General features: G+C 44.1%; 1 protein-coding gene across 4 annotated transcripts in view; it reads right to left on the reverse strand.

Annotated features, from left to right (window-relative positions):
• The window catches only part of CHTF18 (chromosome transmission fidelity factor 18), a 122,120-nt gene extending 110,686 nt beyond the window's left edge, over window positions 1-11,434 (reverse strand). The window contains exons 1-5 of one of the 4 annotated variants that reach the window (XM_073636435.1): window positions 11,283-11,434; window positions 8,423-8,641; window positions 6,520-6,661; window positions 1,385-1,580; window positions 198-296 (exon numbers count right to left, since the gene is read on the reverse strand). In XM_073636435.1, the coding sequence (XP_073492536.1) occupies window positions 198-296; window positions 1,385-1,580; window positions 6,520-6,661; window positions 8,423-8,641; window positions 11,283-11,373 (747 nt within the window). In that variant the 5' untranslated portion in view covers window positions 11,374-11,434. Of the gene's footprint in view, window positions 1-197; window positions 297-1,384; window positions 1,584-6,519; window positions 6,662-8,422; window positions 8,645-11,282 lie in introns of all 4 variants that reach the window. The other 3 variants (XM_073636433.1, XM_073636434.1, XM_073636432.1) reach the window with 3 other exon arrangements.
• Window positions 11,435-11,469: the final 35 nt, after the last annotated feature.

An 11,469-nucleotide genomic window follows, 5' to 3' on the forward strand; every position in this document is an offset into this window, starting at 1 on the left:
AATATACCTGCCAGAAACCTAACCCATTCAAACTAAACTTACCATATGCAAAAACATAAGTAGCTGGAGTCATGGGAAACTCTTGAGTTTTCCTGTAACAGGAGAGCTGCATCCTAAGCCTCTCTATTGGTAAGGAAGACTGCACAAATATCTCAGCAATTAGAAAAGTCATACCAGGTAACATACACAATCATTACCTCATCTGCTACCTGTTCCTTCAGATAGGAGATAGGAACTCCAAGAAGATGTAATTGCTGGTCACCTCTCCAATTAAGGGCCCCCTGCCTTTTGATGGCCTAAAAGAAATGAAGGTGTAAAGAACTCAAGTTAAACTCTTCTTATAAAGCTATGTAACCGGTGAACTGATACGTGTTTGAATTGGACACAAACCATGAAAACTGACGCAAACGCAGTAGTATTGTGCTGTTACTTGTTGCAACCAATTATGCTTTGGCTTTCAATACATTTCAAAATACATTTCAATAGTAGGGTTTCTGGTAAGCTGAACTGCATACTGGATTCTTAGATATCTTATAAACTCCAGTGAGACAATATACTCTTTGTAATGGCCATTAAAAGCCAAGCATCCTCCCACCCCCAAGATCCAACTATGGATCCTCCATAAAAAAAATAAAAAAAATAGGCAAGTAACAGGGGAATCTCAAGAGAGACAATTTTGTTAGGTTGTTAGGAAGGGTAGTAGAGACACAAAGGGGTTGATTTAATAAAACTGAAGAGTGCAAAATCTGGTGCAGTTCTGTGTGGCAGCCAACCAGCTTCTAACTTCAGCTTATGCTATTAAAGTGGTTGTAGACCGCTGGTCGTTTTCTTTCACTGCAAGGCAGTCATAATGTGCTAGTATGCATTGCATACTAGCACGTTATGTGAAAATTACCTTAAAATGCAGCTGTTCCAACGCCGCGATGTTAGCGCTGCAGCCGCCTCCATCTTCACCCGTCTTGCTTCCAGGTTCGCGAACTCCAGCTGTGTGACTGGCCAGAGCCGCGATGTCACTCCCGCGCACAACCCGCTGTTCACGGTACAGGGGTCTGAAGGAACAGCACAGGTGGCCATTCCTTCTGAGCGCACGCGCCAGTAATGCCACAGTACATGTTTAGGAGAGATTTACACCACCTATAGGTAAGCCATATTTTAGGCTTACCTATAGGTAAAGGTCAGTAAAGGAAGTTTACTGCAAGCAAGCTGCAGAGCTAGCATCAGATTTCGCTCTCTCCAGTTTCAGTAAATCAACCCCATAGTAAAAATCCAACCACTGGAATCACCAAATTCTAGAAAAAGCTGGTCAGTGTGTATCCTGCATTTCTACGCATGAATATCAACTCTGGGAAGAGCTGGCTATAAATCCAGGACAAATCTGATTTACCTCACTTCCTGTCTCATCCTGGTCATCCTTCATGGCCATGTAAACTCTAGTACCATCACTGGCAGTCACATGAATATAATCTTCCAATACAGGAGGCCGTTTAAGTACACGTTTCTGCTCCGTTTTGTTCGGGGTGGCTTGTAGAGGAGCCATGTCACTGACCTCAAGAGCAGGGCAGGACTGGAACTTTTGTTTTCTACTGGAAGGAAACAGAAGTTATGATAATCATAGCTTTAAATAAAGTCACCTGAACAATCATAAGCAAAACACTTGTCAGGTGTGCATGTAAATACAAGCATTTGCCAGGTCTATGCCTACACAGAAGTGACAGGGAAAGGGACCGGAAACAGCCGACAAAACTTCACACAGAGGAGGAGGGTGATGATAATGGAAAAAGGTTTTCCAATCTGCTTTATTGAGCAGTCCTTTCACTGGACCCGCCATCCTAAAGCTGGTCATACACAAACCCCCACAGAACCAGACAGATTTCAGTCAGTGTATTGCCACCCCCACTCGACACAAGTCACTTGTTTGATCGACCTCTGTCATTAGGAGGCTAGTTGGAATTTTTTCCTTGATCAGTGGCTGCAGTCGCCCTATATTGTATTTTTATAGGGAGTACTGCTGTCAAAATACAAAGTGGGATTACTGTATCCACTTCATTTTTCCCCCCGTTTGGCATTCAGGGGAGCGGCCAATTATTGGGGGCTGATATTTACATTTTTCAAATTATCAGTATAGATCAGAAATGTACCGATATTGGTCAGACCTCCTCCCCCTGCCCCCGCGTGGCGCTCGCTGCAGTCTGTCAGCAGTGCAGCAGGCAGCAGAGAGATGCCATCATCTCTCACTGCCCGCCTCGCATCACTGTTGTTCTGCCCCTGCAGCAGGACCTTGAAGGCTGCTCTTGACAGAGCTGCAGCAGAGCAGAGAGATAGTTACGTCATCTCTCACCACCCACCCACATGTGGAAGTTTACCTGCTCGGACGCCACTGGGGAGAGGCTGCCAGAAGTAGTGTAAGTAGTGACAAGCTGCATATGGGTGGCAGATGACAGTGGCAAGTGGCATGCTGCATCTGGTGGCAGATGACAGGGAATATCAGAATATCAGTACAGAATATCGGCACCTGTTACTGGCCTGAAGGGCGGACGAAAATTTATATCTTTATGGGCCCTGAAAAAACCCCATAATCGGTCGACCCCTAATACCTAGTGATGAAACAAATCCTCCTACATGGGTTTTACTTGTTTAAAGTGGATGTAAACCCGAAAATTTTTTTTAAAAATTTTTATGTCATACTGTAGAGCTGGGATATGCAATCAGTGGACCTCCAGCTGTTGCAAAACTACAAGTCCCATCATCCCTCTGCCTCTGGGTGTCATGCTTGTGGCTAACAGAGTCTTGCTATGCCTCATGGGACTTGTAGTTCTGCAACAGCTGGAGGTCCACTAATTGCATATCCCTGCTGTAGAGTATAAGATTTCCTATCATTTGAGCCCAGTCTTGCCACACAGAGTTAATCCATCTCTGAGCAATCCTCTTTTATTGTTCAGTGAGATAAAACTTGACAAACTGAGAAAAACTTTGTCAAATCCTCCCCCTTGCTGTGAGTGACAGGTGATTTACACATCTCATGCACTAGACTAAGACACATGCATTATTTTTTAATTCCCTCCCCCACTCCTTTCTTCAGCAGCTCTGCAAGGATTGGCTGTTCCACACCTCAGCATGATTTGGCATGCTGAAGTCATGTGGTTACTTTCCTGTCTTTTCACTGGATGTTAGAGATCATAGCAGAAGTTCAGTGTTAGAAATACACAGGAGAAAATGCATATTGACAAGGGGAGTGTAGAGGTGGGCGGGAGTCTACTGACATCACGACTCCTCCCACCGAGCTCCAGACAACAGACCCACCCACAGAATATGCAGTTTTTCGGGTGGAATAACAGACAGAGGGGAGACATTTGACAGGTAAAGATACATGCAGGAGGCATGTATATCCTTATAGATAACCCCTATGGCAGTAGTTTAGAAATGATGACATTGGGTTTACATCCACTTTAACTGCAGTCTTCCCTTCCCTACACCCCTTCAAAATTATAAAATACCTATGCATCTGTGAACAGTACAAAGGAGGAAGTGAAAAACTGTAGTTACAGCTTTTTCGACACTGTGTGAGAGCTGATTGGAGGAAAGGGACCCACCCTCCACATAGGCAAAGGAACATGCAGAGCAATATTCTGAATAGACAAGCTCAGTGCTCATCTCCTTCCGACACAAATTTTTGCTCATGTGTCTCATGTGTGAAAACTTCTCATGCTGATAACAGAGGAACGGAGCACCAGCAAGAAACAACTCTTAGAGCTTTGGAGAGAGACAAGTAAACACTACAGATATATGTGCTCAGTTTAAATTTTATGACTGGGGTTTACAAACACTTTAAGATCATCTAATCTAGCCGAACTATAACTAATTTTAGGTATACAACTAGGTTAAAAAAGGTACCCAAGGGATGAAATGGTGTTTTTGGCCATACTAAGCAAAATCTCATGTCTATAGGTTATACAGGTGCAAGTAAAGGCAACACAAGGTGCCCACTGGTTTGACAATCTTTTACTGCAGGATGAATCCAGCATCCAAAACCTGGGAATCTGAAGTCTCAACTTTTTCTACTCCCCCCAGAGCACATCAAAGAGCAGCGCAGGGCCCTCGCAACCTCTGAAGAGGTACCCTACTTTGCACCATGGGAAGCGCTGGGTGGTATCAACATAGCTGGTATCCAGGAAAGCATACTGCAGCTGCATGTCAGCATCAAAGAAACTGATCACTGATGGCTAGTTTACTAAGAATCTGCAATAAAGCTGGCCAGGCACTTTGCAGTTGTTTAGCTTCCAACTGTGCAAATCTGCCACTCAACATCTTTGTTTCCCAGTTTGAACACTAAAACTATGATGGAAAATAAAATAAAAAAAAAACACTATAGGACCAGTTAAAAGACATTTTAAATAGATTTCCACAGCAATTGCAAAACCAGGCTGGTGATATGCGTTAAAAGCTTCAAACCAAGCAAAAACAAAATGAGTTGTGTGGCCTGACACCACACAAAAAAATAAAAAAATTAGTTATGGCTAGAGTGAACATTTAAAGACTGGACAAATTGTAACAGAAAAGAAAATCAACTCAAAAATGCATTTCCTGGAGAAAATGAGTGGGAATGCTGAATAACTGAATTTCTAAAGCTAAGTGGATGAATAGCTTTAATCCGTAAGAAAAAGTTGAAGAAGTGAGAATAGTTGGGAAAGTAGGAATGGTTTTAAAATAAACATGAATTTCATTTAAAAAGTTTAACACCACTAATGTATGAAAGATGTAGAATATTTAAAGGTTTTTTGAAAAGCTTTCTGATCATTAATCCCCACACCTAATGAGTGAGAGACAGTGTGAGAGAACCCTTCAAACAAGCCTTATTAAATCCACAACAGTACATGCTATGGAAACAGCTACTTCACCTTTTGAGACACACAGCCTTTGTGAACGGTATAAAATTAATGTTGATAAACTTAAAAATGTGGGCATATCAGTGATTTAAAAAAAGAAGTTGGCTGTGCGTTTTGCTGGGAAATGTGAAGAATTTTATACAGGACAGTCAATGGAAGAAAGTGTAGAACTCTTGTCATTTGGAAGCTCAACCAGCCAAAAGCAAAAAGGCGTATCACAAAACTGAACACATTGCCTGAAACTAGACAAAAATACCTACATTTCAATGTATAAATTGTGTATGACAAGTAGATCTTGTGGGCGCGAGAGCAATTTATAGAGAAGGAACTAAGATCATTTTTTTTAAGGCTCTGTGCTCTAGCTATGACATCATCCACGCTAAGCAGCCCAATACACACTCTTTTTAATCGATAAAATTTCCTGAAATGATCACTAAACTTAAACAGCTTTTTCACATAAACTGTAAAATATATCAAACTGAAAAGATATAGCCAGATAGCTATATTTGTGAACATTTTAAAGTTTGCTTGGCATCTGTAGGTGAAAGTATGAAGGAGCTGAAACTTTTGGGAGCGGAAGAAGATTAAGGATTTGAAGCATGCTCTCATTCACTTCAATGTTAAAAAAAGTGTTAAAAAGCTTAATATTTTAAAAAGTATAAATAGTAGAAAAAAAGTTGAAGAAGTGCCACCATTAGCTGAAAGAGCTGAACATTTTAAAAAAGTTGAATGGTTTTAATAGCTGAAAGTATGTAGAAGTTACGCAGAGCCAAAAAACGCACGGAATAATAAAAAACTAATAACAATAGTGGGACTACTGAAGCATTCCCACTAATAATGTCATCCAGCCCCTTGTTCAAGGGATTGCCTGCCTGGGGACTCTCACTCTAGTCTTCTTGAATCCATCCAGGGAGTGTCATCAAAATGTAAGTGTTACAGGCAGTGGTGCAAGAGAATATTATCCTCTATTATCAGGAATCCTGCTGCCCACAAACCTTACCACACATTGCCCAGGAATACCCGAGGGCTGGCTAGTCAGCTAAAAAGTGCAGACTAAATGCTCAAGGAAAACGTAAAGTACAAAATTAGGCAATAGGCAAGTTGTAGGACACGCCTCTAATTAGGTTTCTGATTGGTGGCCGATAATTTCCTTTACATTTACCATTAATTAAGTAGTGTAAGGGCCTGCCTGATTGCATACAGTTTGAAAGGGTTTATGTTTGACCTCATATTATATGGTTTAGGTAAATCGAAAATGAAAATTGTATAAATGTTTAGCTAGCTTAAGTTTAGGAATATCTGACGACATCACAGGCTGCACAAATGCTTTTTCTACAAATGGAGAAAAGTATTTCTACGAACCCTTTCTACTGGGATCACTGGAAACAGTCAGCTTTAGGCCCCTTTCACACTTGTACGATCTGAAAGTCACACGACTTGACGGCCTGTGTAATCTTGAAGTCTATGGACCTCAAGTCGCGTCAAAGCCGGAGCAAAGTAGTGCAGGGACTACTTTGAAGTCGCACAGATATGAAATGGTACCCATTGGAAATCATGGGGTACGACTTGTCATGCAACTTTGCAGTCCCAAGTGTGAAAGTGGCCTTAGAGCGGTTCATACTTCAGCTTTATTTACCTCTCATTTTTCTGGTCTGTGAAATTCGGGGATGGTGGAGGAGTAATATCATCGCTTATCGCTGAGATATTCTGAGACTGATCATCTGAACCAAAATTCAATTTCTTAACGGCATCGATTCTTGGACGCTTTGGTTTAGGAGCTGCAGAAGAAAAGTTAAAACATCAAGAAGAAGCCTGCATCATTGTAAAATGACCATAGGATTTTGATTGTTCTAGATTTTGTGTCAAAGCATTCGTTTTTAGTTTTAGACAGAGTCGGAGAAGGTTGGAACTTCTGTAAGGTTTTTTTTTTTTTTTTTTAATGTTTTTATTGCCGTGTTCATGTTGTTAATGAGATGTCTCTTGTCCCCTGCTCCGGTGACCATTGGGCACTGATGTGCGCTGAACTCTGGAACTCATTCTCCACATATCTCTATAGATATATGCATATAGCAACTCAACTACATCATCACCAAACAAACCCCTTAGGGCTGGTTTACACTAGCAGTTGGGGACGGGGCCCACTCCTCCGCTTCCCCTTTAGCCACAGAGGCAGTGGACAGGGGTGTACATATGTTGTTGCTATGATTGGTGCCACAGCAGGAATTATATCCCCTGTTCTTGGTGGGCACGACCACCTGCTGACTGCGACCCATTTAACCACTTGCTGCCTGCCCACTGTCATATGACGGCGGGACAGTGCAGCTGTTATCCTGGGCCGCCATCATATGACGTGACGGCCTTCCAGGCCCCCCAGGGGGCGCGCATGCGCCAGCCGCGTGACTCGGGTCCCGGTGCGCGTGCCCGGCAGCCGGTAACTGAGCAGGACCGTGGATCTGTGTATGTAAACACACAGATCCACATCTTGTCAGAGAGGAGAGGAGACCGATGGTGTGATCCTTGTACAGAGGAACACTGATCGGTCTCCTTCCCTTGTGAGTCCCCTCCCCCCACAGTTAGAATCACTCCTTAGGAACATAATTAACCCCTACAGCTCCCCCTCCTGCTTAACCCCTTCATTGCCAGTCACATTTATACAGTAATCAATGCATTTTTATAGCACGGATCGCTGTATAAATGTGAATGGTCCCAAAAATGTGTCAAAAGTGTCCGATACAATATCGAAGTCATGATAAAAATCGCAGATCGCCGCCATTACTAGTAAAAAAAAAAAAAAAAAAAAAAAGAAGAATAAAAAGCTATAAATCTATCCCCTTTTTTTGTAGACGCTATAACTTTTGCGCAAACCAATAAATATACGCTTATTGCGATATTTTTTACCAAAAATATGTAGAAGAATACGTATCGGCCTAAACTGAGGAAAAAATTTGTTTAAAAAAAAAAAAAAAAAAAATTTGGATATTTATTATAGCAAAAAGTAAAAAAGTATTGTGTTTTTTTCAAACTTGTCACTCTTGTTTCGTTTATAGCTCAAGAAATAAAAACCGCTGGGGCGATCAAATACCACCAAAAGAAAGCTCTATTAGTGGGGAAAAAATTATAAAAATTTCATTTGGGTACAGTGTTGCATGACCGCGCAATTGTTATTCAATATGCGACAGCGCTGAAAGCTGAAAATTGGCTTGGGCAGGAAGGGGGTGAAAATGCCCGGTATGGAAGTGGTTAAGTAAGTGGGGCTGCTCTGCACCCACCCTGAAATCACGTGCAACACACTTGGTTGCAGTACGCTAGTGCCAGGTCCAAAGGGTTAAAGCCTGTCAAATGCTCTCTTAAGGGGGGGGGGGGGGAATCTAAACATGGATTGTTCTACTAACAGCAACCCTAGTTCTAGAGATTATATATATATATATATATATATATATATATATATATATATATATATATCTATCTATCTATATCTATCTATCGGAGATTGATCTATCTTTATTTTTTCCACACACACTACAGAACAGGGGACATACTGAGTGGGGGCTCATAGAAGCTGTCCGAGAATTCATCCTCTTCTGACAGATGGAGAAAAGCTGCGTCCCGCTTCTTTGATTTCCCCGTGTTGTCACCATCGCCGTTCCTCTCTCGGCTCTCAGATCCGGTCAGGTGATCAGCAGTGGAAATCGCCTCCTCAAATGACAGTTTATTGCGATATTGTGATACTCTGGTCTCGGGGCGGGAAGGTTCCGCATCTACTTTTAAAACAAAAAGGGACAAAAATGTAAGAAAATACATGACAGATGTGCCCTCTACAGTATAAAAATACAACTCCACTGACAGTCCCCCATCCACAGTATTTACATGTAACAGCCCGTGCCCCCCCCCCCCAATATACACATGACAGATTCCTGCCCCCCCAAGTATACATGACAGCTGGTGTCACCCCGGTACAGAACAGCAAACCCCCCCAGTATATATATATATATAGCAGCGCCTCACCCCCCCCCCCTTATAAATATATAATGCTCCCCCACCCCAATAGATGTTGTCCCCCCAGTATGACCCCATGCCCCTGCATATAAATATATGTATACTGGGGGGGGGCTTTCATATATCTATATGCAGGGTTGTGGAGTCAAACTGGGGGGACAACATCTGCAATATGTATATATTGGGGTGGGGGACCATTATATATTTATAAGGGGGGGTGTGAGGTGCTGCTATATATGTTTACTAGGGGGGTGGTGCTGTTAAGTATTCATACTGGGGGATACCAGCTGTCATCTATGTATACTGGGGGGGGTCATATATAACAGCTGGTGTCCCCCCCAGTATGAACACATATGGTAACAGTCCCCCCCCCAGTATACAGATATGACACCTCACTATATATATATATGTGTATGAATGACACCTCACCCCCCTCTGTATATACAGATATGACAACTCACCTCCCCCCCCCTATATATAGATATGACACCTCCCCCCTGTATATACAGATATGACACCTCCCCCCCCCCCCCGTATATACAGATATGACACCTCCCCCCCCCCCGTATATACAGATATGACACCTCCCCCCCCCCGTATATACAGATATGACACCTCCCCCCCCCGTATATACAGATATGACACCTCCCCCCCCCCCGTATATACAGATATGACACCTCCCCCCCCCCGTATATACAGATATGACACCTCCCCCCCCCGTATATACAGATATGACACCTCCCCCCCCCGTATATACAGATATGACACCTCACCCCCCCCCCCTATATATAGATATGACACCTCCCCCCTGTATATACAGATATGACACCTCCCCCCCCCCCCCGTATATACAGATATGACACCTCACCCCCGTATATACAGATATGACACCTCTCCCCCCCCCGTATATACAGATATGACACCCCCCCCCCCCCTATATATAGATATGACACCTCCCCCCTGTATATACAGATATGACACCTCCCCCCCCGTATATACAGATATGACACCTCCCCCCCCCCCGTATATACAGATATGACACCTCCCCCCCCCCGTATATACAGATATGACACCTCACCCCCCCCCTATATATAGATATGACACCTCCCCCCCCGTATATACAGATATGACACCTCACCCCCCCCCTATATATAGATATGACACCTCCCCCCTGTATATACAGATATGACACCTCCCCCCCCGTATATACAGATATGACACCTCACCCCCCCCTCTATATATAGATATGACACCTCCCCCCTGTATATACAGATATGACACCTCCCCCCCCCGTATATACAGATATGACACCTCACCCCCGTATATACAGATATGACACCTCACCCCCGTATATACAGATATGACACCTCCCCCCCCCGTATATACAGATATGACACCTCCCCCCCCCGTATATACAGATATGACACCTCCCCCCCCCGTATATACAGATATGACACCTCCCCCCCCCCATATATACAGATATGACACCTCACCCCCCCCCCCCTATATACAGATATGACACCTCCCCCCCCCGTATATACAGATATGACACCTCCCCCCCCCGTATATACAGATATGACACCTCCCCCCCCCATATATACAGATATGACACCTCACCCCCCCCCCCTATATATAGATATGACACCTCCCCCCTGTATATACAGATATGACACCTCACCCCCCCCCCCTATATATAGATATGACACCTCCCCCCTGTATATACAGATATGACACCTCCCCCCCCATATATATAGATATGACACCTCCCCCCTGTATATACAGATATGACACCTCACCCCCCCCCCCCTATATACAGATATGACACCTCACCCCCCCCCTATATATAGATATGACACCTCCCCCCTGTATATACAGATATGACACCTCCCCCCCCCATATATATAGATATGACACCTCCCCCCTGTATATACAGATATGACACCTCACCCCCCCCCCCCCTATATATAGATATGACACCTCCCCCCTGTATATACAGATATGACACCTCCCCCCCCCCCCATATATATAGATATGACACTTCCCCCCTGTATATACAGATATGACACCTCACCCCCCCCCTATATACAGATATGACACCTCACCCCCCCCCCCCCTATATATAGATATGACACCTCCCCCCTGTATATACAGATATGACAACTCACCTCCCCCCCTATGACACCCCCCTCCTGTATACACAGATGACACCTCCCCCCCCTGTATATACAGATAAGACACCTCACCCCCCCTGTATACATATGACAGTACACTACATCTCGCCCCCCCAGTACATGATGACAGTGCTCCCCCAGGAATACATGTGTGACAGATCAGCACACCTCCCTCCACTATACACATAGCAGTAATGGCAGAGCTCTCCAGTATGACTATGGGGAGGGTCACCTTCCAGCTCGGCCAGCACCTCCAGCTCGGAGGAGAACTGCTCCTCATAGTCATCCTCCACCCCGTACAGATCGTACTCCTCCTCCTCCATCTCCTCCGTCCTCTACAACATTCCCGCCACACTTCCACTTCCGGGGGACCCGCCGGCATCCGCCCCTCCCCTCCGCACCCATTGGTCGGACAGCGG

The sequence above is a fragment of the Aquarana catesbeiana genome, linkage group LG06 (genome assembly GCF_042186555.1).
Source record: "Aquarana catesbeiana isolate 2022-GZ linkage group LG06, ASM4218655v1, whole genome shotgun sequence".
In the NCBI taxonomy this organism is placed as follows: Eukaryota; Metazoa; Chordata; class Amphibia; order Anura; family Ranidae; genus Aquarana; species Aquarana catesbeiana.